Consider the following 17260-nt stretch of genomic DNA (forward strand, 5'->3'; position numbering starts at 1 on the left):
CTCATCGTCAGCCTGCATCGGTTATTGCTCAACCCACTCGACAGAGTGTTATACAATTCACGCCTCGCGTTGCTCCACAGGGAGACATACAGATTGCCCCTCAAATATTTGTCCCTGATATCCCGGCAGGTGGCTCGAACATGATGTCCGATGACGAGATTTGCATGGCAGCTATGGACGAATTTGAAAAAGCTCAAGACGATAATACAGGTTAGTTTTATTTTTAATATTATAGATGGGATATAATTTTCAAAGATTCGTATAAATCATAAATTTTATTTATATGCTGGTGGGTTGCACCGGTTGATACATTTAATTTTAAACGATACACAAAATTTTTTTACTATTATAAGAAAATTATTTTTTTTTAAATTTTATTTTTAAGTCTCTTATACAACTACGGGCGTAAACGGCAAACGAGTTTCCACCGCCAATACCGCGTCAGCAGCTAGGGCAAAGAAGGCACGCATGAGTCTAGTGCAGTCCTCCGGTTTCGTTGAGATTTCATCCTCATCAAGCAGAAAAATTTTTTTTTTCAAAAATTCAGTTCAATATTTATTTTACAAGCTGTTGCTCGCGTTGCTCCGAATAGGCCTGATGAGCCAAGCGGAGATTTTAACGATGGGTATGATGATCTCTTTATGGATGCTCATGTTTTCGATGAATTCTTATCGCAAATCAACCCTACACATGCGACATGGTCACCAACCCAGTCATTGGTAACATGTAATTTTTAAAATAAATATATATATATTAACAAATTATTATTTATGTATAGCCTATCAGTCCACCATCATCGTTTGACTGTTTAGACGACACAGCTGATGGATTTGATTCAGATAATTATGCACAGCGGCCTCCATGGTATACATCACCAACGAACCTAGTAGCTTATGTAAACGAAGGATCCATTGATTTTGTGTAAAATAAAAACAAGCGTGATATTTAAAAAACAAGTTTTTTTTTTTATTAAAATATAAGGTATATAAAAATAATTATAAGCTATTTACATATCATACATACGCCCGCCACCGCCACCACCGCCACCGACGCCGCCGCCGCCTGACACTAGCGCTACCAATGTTTCCCACTTTATATTGTCGATCAAAATCGTTAGTAGCTGAGTATCCGTTCTAGCAGCAAGTCGTTTAAAAGAGTGTTTTAGTGTTTAAAAATTATTTTAATCATGGCTGGATCAATCAGAAACATGGAAACAATTTACCAGAAGAAGAATTTTACATATATTCCACCAACACCGCCTGCAGATCTCATCGACTGTAGCAATTTTACACTAGACTTCACCGGCCGTAAGTTTTTGAATGTAGGTCTTGATCCTACAGATGATTTCAACACTATAGTGCAAATAATAACACCTTCACGATATGTAAATATGTCTACCGAATTTCTAAAACGTATTTTCTCACTTATGGGAAATATATTGTCGTTTATACTCGAGCAACCTAAAAAATACAAGCGAAATTTATTTCTGGAAACAGAAATTATTTCGCTATCTAACATGACGTATCAAGGAGAAAATGTGCTAGTGATTGAGTCGAAAAGACAAGCCGGGTGTCGAATATTGTTAAATAGGACAGATTTAATGAAAATGCAATATTTAGAATGGTCAATTCATGAAACGGTCGTTCGAAAGTCAACCATCATACGGCCAGTTGTCTTACAACAGTTTGAGGTTATTGGAAATTATTTGGACCAGGAATTCACCAATGTGAAATCACCACCGAAAAACAACGATGAAATGATCGTTTTTATCAAAAAATTTAAATGACGATAAAATAATTGGATCAACTCCTAAAGAAGACATGAACTTCATCAGTCAGCTCAAAATAAATGCTACTACTCAATTAGCTGAACAATGGGCGCAACGATGGAATGGTGAAACGTCACCCGAGGTAAACCTTTAAATTATATCGTTTGTAAAAATATTTAACGTATAATTATTATTTTATAGTTATTCGCCGAATCCGAAATGAGGCTCATATCACCCTTGTCGCCACCTCAATACTCAGCCATGTCTCCAATTCTATCACAAGCAGGGGTAATTTATAACTTATTTATATTGAAATAATTTAAGTATTAATTATAATAATTATTTTAGGGGACTGATGAGGATCGTGGAATTGAAGAATTTTTAACACAGGCGACATGGGTACCAACCCAGTCATTGGTAACATTTAATTTTTAAAATAAATATATATATATATTAACAAATTATTATTATTTGTGTAGCCTATCAGTACACCATCGTTCGACTGTTTAGACAATTGTGGGCAGTACCCTCCATGGCATGATAAATACATCGAATCTACAAGTCCCGCAGTTGATGAGAACGACGGGCCGACGTCTTTCAACCACTCGCCATCTATTCTCGACTTCACAGGCGGCAAGCCCACGAAAAAATTAAATAAGCGGAACGCTAAACGCAAATTATTTGAATAATATTGTTTAAACAATTTTTGTGTAAAATAAAAACAAGCGTGATACTTAAACAAGTTTTTTCATTTATTTTTTTTACAATAAGGTTTACAATTTATATTTAAAACAAGGTATTAATTACAAGGTATAAAAATAATTATTAGATCTAAAATATTTACAAGGTTTACAATTTTCTAACATCTCCACTAAACGGATTGTAAGTTATAATCTGGTCATGTAGTATTAAACAATAAGCTGCAGTCTTTTCTGGAATGACGGTGAACGGGCCGGGAGCGTAAGATAATAATACGCGCGCCCGGTTACCCAACTACTTCGTAGCGCACGCATACACCGACCGACCTGTGTAAATGTGTATACGTGTATATAGCGACTCAAGGGAAGTGGACGGGGTCGCCGAGCAAGACCAGAGAGTGCTAGTGTGTGGTGGTGTGTGTAGATGTGTATATTTGTGTGTGTGTGTTCTTAACTGATAAAGGAGATAGGTAACTCTAAGTAAAAATGGTAACTCAATTTAAATGCTGATAAATATATAATAAACAGTAATAATGATACTACGGCCCTTTTGGCCCAACAGGTAAAAATATAATATTATGCTGCTATGTGAGCTTGTATAATTGACAAATATAAATATATAATACGTAGCCCTCCTGGCCCAACAAGATATAATATACGCTGCTATGTGAGCTTGTATAGACAATAAATATAAATATATAAATTACGGTCCCTCTGGCCGGTAAAAATAATAATATTATAATAGTGTAAATAAATAACAATAATAGTAAAAACTCACAATTTGTGGAGCGCAGTCTGGCCAGCTGGTCCTAGCTATACGGAAAAGTTCACACTCACACATACAAAATAGAAAAATATAACAATAATAATAATAATTCACGACATACACACTATGCCGGAACAATAGTAAAAATAATAATCTGTGGCGATTAGCGCCCGTACAATATAATAATATTAAATAAATTAAAGTGGCGATTCGCGCTCACACGAATTACGAATTATAATAATACTAAATAAATTAATGTGGCGATTCGCGCTCACAAGACATAAAATAATACTTGGTAATTCGTGCCGATAAACAAACTATATAAAATAAAAAGACGGCGATTTGCGCACGTAATTCTTTGCGAGTATTTCTCGTGATACTCCGAAAACTCATAGACCTATAAACTAATGGACTGCGCTTAGACAGAGAAACGTGGCGTCGATATGGTTAAAGAGAGAAAAGAGACCGTGGGGGATACAGTGTGACCAATATTTGAAAAAAAAAAACTATTGTGCTAGATTCTAATTTTTTTAAATATTAAAAAATGTTGTTGTGTAAACAAATCCCCACTCCCCACTGGACATTGGACGTACCTAGCACCTACTTGCGTAGTTCAGTAGCTGTGACGTTGTGTTTACATGTGTTTTTTATGCTGTTTTGCTAATTACACGTTTTTTATTTTTTTTTTAAATTTAATTTGATATTTTTTCAAATAAAAAATGGTTAAAACTTGTTCAGTGAAAGGATGCAACTCCAAAGCTGGTCAAGGAATTAAGTTTCACGGGTATTTATTTTTTATTGACATTCTAACAATAAAAAACACATTTTGAAAAAAATTCAATTTTTTTTTTAAATTTTTCTATATGTTTGAATTAAATAGGCTGTATTTACTAGTGGGTTATTAACATTTAGGAAACATTGTCAAGTAGTCTGCACGAAATGGTGATGAATCAATTACATACATTTTCAGGGAACACAGTAACCCCAGAATTACGATCTTTTGCACTCACATTGCATTTCTATTCACCTGCAGCATACAATTATGTGAGAAAAACATTCAAAAAATGTTTGCCTCATCCAAGCACTATCCGTAAGTGGTATTCCACTATTGATGGGTCTCCAGGAATTACTCAAGAATCATTGAATGCCATTGCAATGAAAGTAACTGAAATGAAACAAAAAAATTTAAATTTAGTGTGTGGTTTAATCATGGATGAAATGTCTATCAGAGAAGCTGTACATTTTAATGGTAAACACTTACAGGGATACATTAATTATGGACACAAAGTAAATGATTCGGATGCAATGCCAAAAGCTACAGAAGTTCTTGTGTTCTTAATTGTTGCATTAAATTCACATTGGAAAATCCCTGTTGCATACTTCCTAATAAATGGATTAACTGCTGAAGAAAAAGCCAATCTCCTTGAGACGTGTCTAATTAATATTCATGAAACCGGTGCCATTGTAAAAACTCTTACCTTTGACGGAGCTGCTTCTAATATTTCAATGGCCAGACATTTAGGAGCAGATCTACACAATCAAATTTCATCGTTTCTCCATCCAGTGACAAAAGAAGATGTGTGTATATTTTTAGACCCAGCTCATATGCTAAAGCTAGTCAGAAACACGATTGGAGATTGGGAAATATTATATGATGCTGACGGCAACGCTATAGAGTGGAAATATTTTAAAGAATTAGTCAAGTTGCAAGAAGACAACAGGCTGCATTTGGCTACAAAAATTCGGTCTAGACATGTTTTTTATAGCAAAGAAAAAATGAAGGTTTCCTTGGCTGCACAAGTACTAAGCACAAGTGTAGCTGATGCATTGTTATATTGTAAAACAAAACAAATTAAAAATTTTGAAAATTGCAATGCAACAATTACATTTTGTAGAAAAATAAATGATGTGTTTGACTTTCTTAATACTAGAAATTTTTTAAGCAAACTTAAATACAAGAAACCATTATTCTTAGAACACGAGACTGATATGAATAATTTTATTGATTCATCAATAAATTATTTAAAATCGTTACAAAGCAGAGATCATTTAAACATACTTACATCTCCACGAAAAACAGGTTTTAATGGACTCATTGTGTGTCTTCAAAGTATGAGAAGATTATTCGAAAATGTTATTAAAACTGGACAAATGAGTTTTATCCTTTCATACAAAATTTCTCAGGACCATCTGGAAATGCTGTTTTCTGCAATAAGATCAAGAGGTGGTTTTAATAATAATCCTACAGCAGCACAGTTTGAAGCCACTTACAAAAGATTACTGGTTCATACTGAATTGTCAGTTTCTACAAATGCTAATTGTGCCCCTCAAGATTCAACCAGTATTTTATTTGTTTCTAGTGGTAAAAAAATAATGAAAGAAAATTTCTTGGATATTTTATGTGTAGAGGAAGAGCAAAGTTTTGCTGATGACAATGAACAAGATGAAGCTGTAGACATGGATATCGATACCTATAGACAAGATATAATTGAATACATTTCAGGTTTTGTAGTAAAACAATTAAAAAAAACTATTACTTGTCATATTTGTTGTGATGCTCTTGTAGATCAGACAAAAAAACATGCACTTATTGACATAAAAAATAGAGGAGGACTAATAAAACCATCAACTGACGTCATAACACTTTGTAAGGCAAGTGAACAAGTATTTACTTCCAGAATTAATGAAGTTCCTAAACATTTGGGAAACCCAATAGATTTTTTAATAATAAAAACCATGTCTCAAATTAACATAAAAAATATATTTCCTTCTTTAAATAGTCACATTTTATCACAATCTCCACTAAACAATCATTTATTACAAATTGTTAAATTTATCATACAAAAATACATGAAAATTAGATTACACTATTATAATAATCAATTATGTCAACCAAAAAAAAGATTGAGATCCAAATTAACAAAAATAATTTTGTTTCAACATCAATAATAAACTAATTACCTCAATGTATTTGTTGTTTTCATTTAAAAATATGTACCTATATAAAATATTTATATTATATTATCGAGTAAAGAATATTGACTATTCAATAATACCTGGCTTCTAGGTGAGTATTAATAAGTCATTTGAAATTGAAACGATATAACCATTTAAGTTAACTTAAAATAGTTAAATAAAGCAGTAAGCACTAAAGTAGAAAACTAAAATAGTAAAATGTGGAAACAAAGCTATGGTTTTTTTTTAATTTTATATTGTGGTGATAACCATAGACATATAAACTTTATAGGACTATGGTGATAACTAAATATTTTCATGGAATAAATAACTTTAATGACTAACTCTCCTCCATGATTCCCCCAACATAGTTCTCTCTCACTCACACTATATCGACGCCACATCTTGTGGGCCGGGTGGTGAGGAACACGCAGTCCATTAGTTTATAGGTCTATGCGAAAACTAGACTGGTTTGGTTGGGCGGCCGTGCTAAGTATATTCGCTTAACAGCGGCGGGCGATCGCACGTAATCTACATATTATATAATAATTCACAGTTGATACGGACAATTAAAACAGAAATAAAAACAATAATACAAAATATAAATATATAGGTACAAACAGGTAACAGATATGTGATGTGGGTGTGTGTGTGTGGTGAGCCGGTCGGTGGCTATATAGTGTTATATGGCGTCGACATCCTCCCCCCGTTGAAAATCTGATTTTTCAACACTTGAGTCCTCATCATGCACTGGAAGGCAACATAGTTTCACTGTTGGTCGACGCATTTCCACTCCGCTGGCCGTGCGAAGAGTTACCACTCGAATAACTCCATCCTTACCCGGATGAAGCTGGATGACTCTTCCTAAATTCCACTTGGTTGGGTGATTGCTTTCTCCTCTTATTATCACTACGTCATTTATCTGCATTGGTCTTGTACTGCATAACCACTTACCGCGCACTTGACACTGTGGCAGGTACTCACTCTCCCATCGTTTCCAGAATGTTTGCATCAGATATTGTACCTTTTTCCAACGCCGTATACCATTTGGCTCGGCTTCTGTGAGATCATTCTCAGGTGGTAGGAACATGGGCCCACCAATTAAAAAGTGCGCTGGTGTTAGCGCCTCTAAATCAGCCGGATCGCTACTCAGAGGTGTCATTGGTCTTGAGTTTACACAGGCCTCTATCTGGCATAATAACGTGCTGAGTTCTCCCAAAGTGAGCCGTGTGTCCTTCATTATCCTTGTGAGATGAAATTTTGTGCTTTTCACAGCATTCTCCCAAAGCCCTCCAAAATGAGGGGCTGATGGGGGGTTGAATCTCCATTCGATTCCTTCTCCTTCCATTCGCTTATCAATTTTGTCCATGTATGCAGTGAGCTCCTTTTGCGCCCAACGAAATTAGTACCATTATCGCTATAAATTCTCTTACATTTTCCACGCCTTGACATAAATCGACGTAAGCAAGCTACGAATGCAGCACTTGTTAGGTCTTCCACAGCCTCTAAGTGAATTGCCCTAGTCGAAAAACACACAAAAACAGCAATCCAGGCTTTGATGCCGGTTACTCGACGGATTCCGCTTCTGATAACAATCGGACCAGCAAAATCTACCCCAGCGATAGCAAAAGGCCGAGAGCATTGTACTCGATCCTTTGGTAATGGGGCCATGAGTGGTAACAAAAACTTAGGTCTTGCCCTTATACACTGAACACAACGTGATGTTACTGAACGTGCCATTATTCGTCCTCTCAGTGGCCAATACATTCTTCTTATTTCGGCCAACAAGGCCTGTGGTCCACAGTGCAGTAATTCTCGGTGCCGATCTTCAAATATTAAGCGCGTTATTTTGTGGCTTGCTGGTAGTACTAATGGATGCTTTTGCTGTTCAGATATGTTGGAATACTCTAGGCGCCCTCCGACATGGATTATCCCGTCCTTTATGAATGGCTGCAAATTCTTGATTTTGCTTCTTCGAGGTAGTTCCTTATTAGCTTCTAATGATTTTATCTCCTCGTGAAACGACTCTCTCTGAACCCATTTGATCACAGCGACCTTAGCGCCTTGTAACTCGGGAACTAATAAATGCTTTGGATATTCAATAGTTCTTTTTAGCTTCATATACCTTTTGAATCGTAAGAGCCATGCTACTGAGCGTACTAGTTTGTGCCAATTCGAGAACGCGTCGAAGAGCTTAGTTAATGGTAGAGAAATCACTAATGCAAGTTTTACTGTTCGTTGTTCCGGGATCTCTTCATCTTTGATTAACTGTACTTCTGAAGTATTCCATTGGCCTTTTTGATCTGACATCCATCTTGGTCCATGCCACCAGAGATCTGCTCCCAACAGCTCCTTGGCACTTATGCCACGGGAAATAACATCAGCAGGGTTCTCGGCTGTACGTACGTGGTGCCACTGGCTCGCATCAGTTAATTCCAAAATTTGAGATATTCGATTTAGAACGTAAGATTTTAATCTGGTTTGCTGACTGTTTATCCAACTCAAGACTACGATCGAATCAGTCCATAATTGGCAACTTCCCAACTGGAAGCCCCATGACTCTGACACTTTGTTGACTAATTCGGCAAGTAATAGCGCCCCATTCAGCTCTAAGCGTGGAATGGTAGTTCCCTTCAAAGGTGCTACACGGGTTTTCGAACATAAGAGTCTCGAACTCCATATTCCGTTGCCATCTATAGAACGTACATAAATGCACGCGCCGTACGCTTCTTCCGAAGCGTCGCAGAACCCATGGACTTCGATGTCCTTCGACAGACTTGGAATCGCTTTCCTTGGAATTTCTAGTACCTTCAACTGCCCTAAACTTTGGTAAAAGGCGCTCCATTTTGTTTGCATGGCTATTGGCAACGGTTTATCCCAATCCATTTTCTCTGCCCACATTTGTTGCAGAAAAATTTTTCCTTTTATCAGCACGGGTGTCAAAAACCCAAGAGGGTCAAAAATCTTATTGAGATCTGATAATATCACTCGCTTAGTTAAACATTTCGGTTGTAAAATAGGAGATATAGTAAAAAAGAATTGATCTAACAGTGGCTTCCATTCCAGTCCTAACGATTTCACTATTTCTCCATCTCCTATCTCAAGTGTAAACAACGTATCACCTTCCCGTTTACCCATTTGTTCAATTATATCTCGTGAGTTTGAACACCACTTTCTCAGTGGCATTTTTGCAGAATCAAGGATAGAGTTTACCTCTTTCTGAATTCTACAACAGTCCTCCACACTGTCCGCGCCTGTCATTAAATCGTCCATATAAAAGTCACGAAGAATAGACCTTGACGCTTCGGGGTATTGTTCCATCACTTCTTCTGCCAAAGCAACTAGGCATTGTGTAGCCAGAAATGACGCTGGTGTCGTTCCATAGGTCACAGTCGTCAATTGATAAGTACGCAACTGCTCTTCCGGATTTTGTCTCCACAAAATCCGTTGCAGGTTCCAATCATCCTCTGAGACGCGTACTTGACGGAACATTTTTTCGACGTCGGATGTTACGACGTATTGGTGTTTTCTAAAACGGGTAAGTATTCCGAATACGTCCTCTTGCACGGTAGGACCGCATTTCAATACCTTGTTGAGCGATAGCCCTGACGAGCTTGTGGCTGACGCATCAAACACAACTCGGAGCTTGGTTGTCAGACTTGAGCCTTTAAGGACCGCATGATGTGGTAGGTAAAAAGATGGTTTTGGTAGCACTAGTTCATCGACGACTTCTACCATATGTCCCATTTCAATATATTCATTGATGAACCTTGTGTATTCAGTTCTAAACTTCTCATCGTGCTGGAATCTGCGTTCCACACTGAGGAATCGGGATGTCGCCATAGCCAACGTAGAACCCAACTCATTCACTGTGTCTTTCCTTGGCAGACGTACTATGAACCGTCCCTCCTCATCTCTGTATGTAGTTTGATTAAAATGTTCAACCGTTTCTGCCTCTTCCAAACATCTTTGATTTGCCTTCGATAGCCGTCCGAAACTGGAAGTCTCACCGACCATAATCGCTTTCCAATCTTCCTCTAAAGATTCGCCGACTGAATGAATTCCAACTAAGGTCACTACTCCTATTTCACCGGTCACTATCCACCCAAGATTGCTGGAGTTCAAAACTACATTTTTGACGTTTAATGGTATCCGAGGTACAGTAGTTGAGAACACATCAAAAAATACTCCACCACCTATTAATAAATCAACTGTCCCTGGATTTTGAAAGAAAGGGTCTGCTAGTTGTGACATCAAATCATCTGGAATTTGCCAACCCTCTTTTGGCGTTTCACATGATGGTAAATTATTCACAATTGTTGGCAACACGTAACATACCAACTTAACACAATAATCACTTAGTCTTGATTGAACTAAGACTTCAACATAGGATACAGCTCTCACTTGGCTCGCCCCAATACCACCGACTGGTAGGTTAGACTTTTTACATTCTAGTTGCAGTGACTTGGCGAGGTTCCCTGATATAAAATTCACCTGTGAGCCGCTATCAAGTAGAGCTCTACACTTACGCTGATTGCCTCGCCTATCAGTAACAAGGACAACTGCAGTTGCTAGAAACGTGTAGTTTTGTTCTAGTCCATTAAAAGCGGATGCAGCTGCCGACACGTTTGACGTCTCTGTTGTAGCCCGTTCCCTTTCAGTGGGTTGTTGAGGCTCTGGATCCTTGTCAAAGTGCAACAGTGTGTTGTGCCTTCGTCTGCATATACGACAACCATAAAGAGATTTGCATACAGTTGCCATGTGAGTTGGAGAAAAACAGTTGAAGCATAATCTTGAGTCTCGAACCACTGTGACACGATCTCCTATTGATAGATCTTTAAACTTACCACATGCGTATAGTTTATGTGGTTCAGAGCAGCAGCTGCATTTTATATCATTGGGGATTGAGGCTATGAGTCCTTTTCTTGTAGCTGTATGATTAGACGTCTTCTTCGTAATTGCGCTATTCGTCGGATATCTTGCCCTTTCACCCTTTTCATTAGCATCTAGTGTTTCGGAGCTCTCAAATGCAATACAACGACTTGCAATGAATTCTTCCAGCTCGATATATGTTGGTAAATCTGTGTTAGTTCGACGCAACTGCCATTCATGACTTGTGGTCTGGTCTAATTTCCTCAAAATAATTGTTACGAGCCATGCGTCCCAGTGCTCAATCGGTTGGCACAACGACTCAAGTGCGGCGATATGAGTTGAGACACATGAATGCAGCTTCTGCAGTTCGTTCGCCGAAGCGACCTCTACTCGGGGTGCGTCAAGAATGGCACGAATATGCGACTGAATAACCAAGCTTTTGTTTTCGTATCTCTGTTGTAATTTTCTCATAGCTACTTCATAGTTGAGTTCTGTGATCGGTATCCCTTTGATAATATCCGATGCTGGACCACCTAGTGCCAATCTAAGGTAGGAGAATTTCTGAGCTAACGAATAATGCTCATTATTGTGAACCATTGCCTTATAAAGGTCAAAGAAGGAATTCCACTCCTGTATATTACCGTCAAATTTCGGTATTTCAATAGGAGGAAGCCGCGCTTGTTGAGAATGCGAAGCACTAGCAATTAATGAATTATTACTCATCGACGAGTTATGCGACTTCTCCTGGTTAATCAACTCTTGCATCTCCGAGCGAACCGCATAATAATCATTTTCAAAGGCTTCTCTAGCCTGCTCATTATCCTCAAAATTGTCAACATCAAGAAGTTCGATTTGACATTGTATCTCATCGAACTTCCTGCTGATCTGCGGCAGTTCTTCCTGCCTGAACTCCACTAACGTAATAGCTTGTTCTCTCGGATTAAATGTATTCATAAAATTTCGAGCTCGTGTTAACGAAGCCTTTATGACACCTCTTTTCCTCTTTAGGTCAGTTAAGATCCTTTGATCGCTCTCGTCTAAACCCATAATCAATGTGAACTAATACAATATCACGTCGAGGTCACCAAAATGAACGGGCCGGGAGCGTAAGATAATAATACGCGCGCCCGGTTACCCAACTACTTCGTAGCGCACGCACACACCGACCGACCTGTGTAAATGTGTATACGTGTATATAGCGACTCAAGGGAAGTGGACGGGGTCGCCGAGCAAGACCAGAGAGTGCTAGTGTGTGGTGGTGTGTGTAGATGTGTATATTTGTGTGTGTGTGTTCTTAACTGATAAAGGAGATAGGTAACTCTAAGTAAAAATGGTAACTCAATTTAAATGCTGATAAATATATAATAAACAGTAATAATGATACTACGGCCCTTTTGGCCCAACAGGTAAAAATATAATATTATGCTGCTATGTGAGCTTGTATAATTGACAAATATAAATATATAATACGTAGCCCTCCTGGCCCAACAAGATATAATATACGCTGCTATGTGAGCTTGTATAGACAATAAATATAAATATATAAATTACGGTCCCTCTGGCCGGTAAAAATAATAATATTATAATAGTGTAAATAAATAACAATAATAGTAAAAACTCACAATTTGTGGAGCGCAGTCTGGCCAGCTGGTCCTAGCTATACGGAAAAGTTCACACTCACACATACAAAATAGAAAAATATAACAATAATAATAATAATTCACGACATACACACTATGCCGGAACAATAGTAAAAATAATAATCTGTGGCGATTAGCGCCCGTACAATATAATAATATTAAATAAATTAAAGTGGCGATTCGCGCTCACACGAATTACGAATTATAATAATACTAAATAAATTAATGTGGCGATTCGCGCTCACAAGACATAAAATAATACTTGGTAATTCGTGCCGATAAACAAACTATATAAAATAAAAAGACGGCGATTTGCGCACGTAATTCTTTGCGAGTATTTCTCGTGATACTCCGAAAACTAGACTGGTTTGGTTGGGCGGCCGTGCTAAGTATATTCGCTTAACAGCGGCGGGCGATCGCACGTAATCTACATATTATATAATAAATCACAGTTGATACGGACAATTAAAACAGAAATAAAAACAATAATACAAAATATAAATATATAGGTACAAACAAGTAACAGATATGTGATGTGGGTGTGTGTGTGTGGTGAGCCGGTCGGTGGCTATATAGTGTTATATGGCGTCGACAGACGGTGTCTGTTTCAAAGTCTATTCGTAGGTCCACGGTCGATGATTTCACGTTATCATTCTGGTACGACAAATCAACAACGACGATTGGCACATAGTTTTGAAAAATATGTTTTGATAACAATGGTTCACAATAATCTCTCTCGTAATACGATTTTTGAAAGTCTGTATAAGCTTTGTAGAGTATGCTGGTGGTATTATTTTTAAAATCAGCTCGAAAGTCTTCATATGGATACACCTCGGAGTTTAAGTGTACTTTAAGATTTTTTAGTTGACAGTGATCAAATCGCCCAGCGTCGACTTCGATATTGTTTTTTCTACTTGTCTGTAATCCAAACAAAACAAATCTAGGTTTTTCGAGCAAGCTGCTAGACTTTACAGTCCACGAATGAGAAGTGTTTCTAGGGAGCACGGGATACTCGCATAGATCCCAGGTCCTGAACGCACACGACAGTGTTTTACGAGAATCTAATACTTTCAATAACTTTAATTTTTCTTTATCACTGACTTTGATAATAGGCATCTTCCAAGTCACCTTAGTCAGTTCAATAGTAATTTTCTTATTTTTCTCAACGTTTTCGGTGGCTCCGGTACCCACAACATGTATCGCATCGAGATCGGTAGATGCGCGATTTAAAATCAGTTGCTGATTGCAATTGAGTAATATTTTCTTATAATCTTCGCGAAACCCAAATACATGTTTTAGTGGAATGCATCCAGAAAATACGTTGTTGGTCATAAAATTTTTATTATCTTCGCTGTCCATTGCCGAGTCCCAAGCCGCGTTCTCTAACGCATTCAAATCGTTCGGAGTATACGATCAGTATGCTTTCAAACATGATGACACTCCAGGTGATTTCAATTTCTGTATTTCTATCCCGTTTATTTCATATCACATCTCAGAGAATAAAAATGCCAATCCGTTATTTGAAAAACGAACTTCACCAACTGCATCGGCAGGTTTATTTATTTTCCCCTCGATGTAAATATAACTCTCACACGGCAAAGTGTAAGAATCCATGTTTTGAACATTAATTCTAATTTCTTCATTGTACGATAGAGCGGCGCTTGAATACGGTGTGAACGAATGGTAACTCTTTTGAGTTATTTTACAATCGTCGGCATAGTCGGCCGTCACGTCTAAATATGAGTCATCCATCATTGTAAAGAACGAAGAAATGAATTATGTAAAGCATGTAATTTATGTAAAAATAGGTTTTCTGTGGAAAACCATAAAGTAGCAGATCACTCCCACTTATCCGGTCAATTCCGTCAAACATTATGTAATACTTGTAACCTCAAGCTTCAAACGCCTAATTTTGTACCATGCTTTTGACATAATTTGTCCAATTACGATGCTCATTTCATCGTAACCGAGCTAGGATATGACACTAAGACAATTTCAGTCATTCCAAATACTGAAGAAAAATATATATCATTTTTAAAACATGTAAACAACGATTTTTCAATAAGATTCATTGACACATTCAGATTTTTGGCTTCAGGCTTATCGACTCTGTCCTCAAATTTAATTACTCCTGGTTTTGAAAAATTCAGAGAAATTTCTAAAGTTTTTAAATCCGAAGATATGCCTTTTGTTACCCGTAAAGGGGTATATCCTTACGAGTACACTGATGGGTGGAACAGGTTAGAAGAATCATGTTTACCGGAGTACAAAGATTTCTACAGTACACTCACAGAGTCACATATTGAAAACGAAGAGTATAAACATGCAGCAGATGTATGGAACCACTTTAAATGCAAAACACTTGGAGATTATTCGGACTTGTATTTAAAGATTGATGTTTTATTACTGGCAGACGTTTTTGAAAATTTTAGGGATCTGTGTTTGACTACATATCAACTGGACCCTGCATTTTACCACACAGCACCAGGCTTCAGCTTTGATTGTATGTTAAAATACACTTCAATGAAGCTTGAGCTACTCACCGAGTATGATATGTTGTTAATGTTCGAGGAAGGTAAATATTTCGCGATTATTTTTACTATAAAATTTAATTATTTATGGTCATAGGTATCAGAGGTGGATTGACTCAAGCTAGTATGAGATACGCTAAGGCAAACCATGAAAAAACACCTGATTATAACGTAGATAAAAAAAAATCGTGGCTGATATATCAGGATTGTAAGTATATATATTTTATTTTATTTTTTTTGTATTATTAAAATTTTATTTTAGGTAATAATCTCTACGGGTGGGCGATGTCACAGTACATGCCATATGGTGGCTTTAAGTGGGTCAAGCCATCGCTAGATGGTCTAAGTGATTTAAACGAAACATCTCCTATCGGCCGAATATATGAAGTTGACGTCAAGTATCCGGTAGAACTACATGATAAACATAATGACTTACCATTCCTACCTCAAAACAGTGTTCCATCAGGTTCTAAAGTAAAGAAACTCATGGCAACACTAGAATCGAAAAAAAATTATGTGATACATTATCGAAACCTACAGCAAGCTATAGCCAACGATCTCATAGTCGAAAAAGTAAATATATTGTCGTTTATACTTGACATACCTCAAAAATGTTAACATATTAATTTTACTATAGGTGCATAGAGTAGTTCAATTTAATCAATCAGCTTGGCTTGCTGAATATATCAATCTTAATACAGAGTTGCGGAAGAAGGCAAAAAACGACTTTGAAAAGGATTTCTTTAAGCTGATGAACAATGCTATTTTTGGTATGTTAATATAAAATCATAACTAATACTCGTTATATTAATTTCATTTGTCTAGGAAAAACGATGGAAAGTGTAAGAAAAAGAATTAACATTGAACTGGTGTCTAGTGAACAGCGACTACAAAAACTTATTAACAAAACAACCTTTAAACACTGCACTACATACAACGAAAACCTACATGCGGTTACGTTAGAAAATAAAATCATTAATTTTTGTAAACCTATTTATATTGGTAAATATTCACTTTAAATTGACGTATATTGTTAGATTTTAATGTTTCAATTGATTACAGGTTTTGCTGTGCTAGATATTTCAAAGACCCTGATGTACGACTATCACTATAACGTTATGAAAAAACACTATGGCGATAAAATCGAGCTGATGTACACTGACACCGGTAAATTAATAAATTTAAAAAAAAAAAATAGTGATATATCATTAATAATAATAATGTTATCGTAGATTCACTGGTATACTACATTCAGACCGATGATTTTTACAATGATCTGGTGAATAATTCTAACTTGCTCGATCGAATGGACACGTCAAATCTACCCCAGGACCATCCGGGTTACATTGCTGAGAGAAAGAAGATTCCCGGGCTATTTTCTGATGAAACAGATGGGCACATTATGAGAGAATTTATAGCCCTTCGAGCAAAGTCCTATGCATACATTTTGGATGATGAAGAAAAAATCAAAGCTAAAGGCATCCGAGGTCATGTTATTAAAAATCACATGACATTTGAAAATCATAAAAAGTGTTTATTCGGTGAAACTGACTTCGATTTCTACCATCAAAATTTCTCCATTCGATCATTCAATCACCAACTTAATACTATAAAGATGAACAAATTAACTTACAACAGTTTTGATGATAAGATAGTGGTATTGGACGATAAAATACATACCTTGGCTCACGGCCACTACTCTATAGAGTAACCTAACCTGACATATTGAGTATAACAAGTCAATAGACAGCAACGAAAACACATTAACGACAGAAACTTTAAAGGAGCACACAACACAAAAATCTAAGTTTTTAGATTTTTAAAATCATATTCGATTCTAAGCATAATGGTAAAGGTTAGGTTTATACGGTAAAATTTAGGAAGACTAAAAAAATAAAAATAAGCAATTCAGTCATGAACAAAACAATAAAATTAACTTAATCGAAAGCGAATAACTTCATTTTGACGAGAAATACATGATAATTACATAAAACAAATTTTAAAAATTAATTATCAATCGTTTATCGTTA

The 17260-nt window shown here is 36.7% G+C and overlaps 3 protein-coding genes and 1 pseudogene across 7 annotated transcripts; 2 read left to right on the plus strand and 2 right to left on the minus strand.

Moving 5' to 3' along the window:
• The first annotated feature begins 1186 nt into the window (after positions 1 to 1186).
• Positions 1187 to 2457, plus strand: LOC149060489 (uncharacterized; annotated as a pseudogene).
• A 42-nt stretch (positions 2458 to 2499) lies between these two features.
• Positions 2500 to 15886, minus strand: LOC149060490 (uncharacterized). Of its 5 annotated transcripts, XM_089216827.1 has the most exons (6): positions 6289 to 15886; positions 6194 to 6230; positions 5296 to 5438; positions 4711 to 4901; positions 4494 to 4654; positions 2500 to 4397 (listed from the first exon to the last, which is right to left on the minus strand). In XM_089216827.1, exon 1 carries the CDS (start codon positions 12104 to 12106, stop codon positions 7457 to 7459), a length of 4650 nt encoding a protein of 1549 aa, XP_089072953.1. In that variant the 5' UTR covers positions 12107 to 15886; the 3' UTR covers positions 2500 to 4397; positions 4494 to 4654; positions 4711 to 4901; positions 5296 to 5438; positions 6194 to 6230; positions 6289 to 7456. The 5 variants fall into 5 exon arrangements, with proteins under 5 accessions (XP_089072953.1, XP_089072954.1, XP_089072955.1 ...); XM_089216825.1 differs by lacking the exons at positions 2500 to 4397; positions 4494 to 4654; positions 4711 to 4901; positions 5296 to 5438 and adding exons at positions 5504 to 5703; positions 5770 to 5924; XM_089216828.1 differs by lacking the exons at positions 4494 to 4654; positions 4711 to 4901; positions 5296 to 5438.
• On the minus strand, positions 12678 to 14058 carry LOC149060491 (uncharacterized). Its single transcript, XM_089229351.1, has 2 exons — positions 13297 to 14058; positions 12678 to 12716 (listed from the first exon to the last, which is right to left on the minus strand). The coding sequence occupies exons 1-2, from the start codon at positions 14056 to 14058 to the stop codon at positions 12678 to 12680; spliced, it is 801 nt and encodes a 266-aa protein (XP_089085477.1).
• Positions 15887 to 15926: 40 nt separating the features above from the next.
• On the plus strand, positions 15927 to 16941 carry LOC149060492 (uncharacterized). The gene is made up of 4 exons (XM_089216840.1): positions 15927 to 16000; positions 16056 to 16232; positions 16293 to 16397; positions 16463 to 16941. The coding sequence occupies exons 1-4, from the start codon at positions 15982 to 15984 to the stop codon at positions 16939 to 16941; spliced, it is 780 nt and encodes a 259-aa protein (XP_089072966.1). The 5' UTR covers positions 15927 to 15981.
• The last annotated feature ends 319 nt before the right edge of the window (positions 16942 to 17260 follow it).

This window comes from Diuraphis noxia, unplaced genomic scaffold (genome assembly GCF_037042655.1).
Source record: "Diuraphis noxia isolate RWA-SAM2 unplaced genomic scaffold, SU_Dnox_SAM2 contig0001, whole genome shotgun sequence".
NCBI lineage: Eukaryota > Metazoa > Arthropoda > Insecta > Hemiptera > Aphididae > Diuraphis > Diuraphis noxia.

Bases quoted from the DNA above. Each gene is read 5' to 3' on its own strand.
- LOC149060490 (XM_089216829.1), bottom strand. From the start codon at position 12,106: ATGGGTTTAGACGAGAGCGATCAAAGGATCTTAACTGACCTAAAGAGG.
- LOC149060491 (XM_089229351.1), bottom strand. From the start codon at position 14,058: ATGGACAGCGAAGATAATAAAAATTTTATGACCAACAACGTATTTTCT. The intron at 12,717-13,296 runs GTCTGTCGACGC...TTTTCCGTATAG, and splicing joins TAGACTTTGAAACAGACACC to CTAGGACCAGCTGGCCAGAC.
- LOC149060492 (XM_089216840.1), top strand. The intron at 16,233-16,292 runs GTAAATATTCAC...AATTGATTACAG, and splicing joins TTGTAAACCTATTTATATTG to GTTTTGCTGTGCTAGATATT. The intron at 16,398-16,462 runs GTAAATTAATAA...ATGTTATCGTAG, and splicing joins GCTGATGTACACTGACACCG to ATTCACTGGTATACTACATT.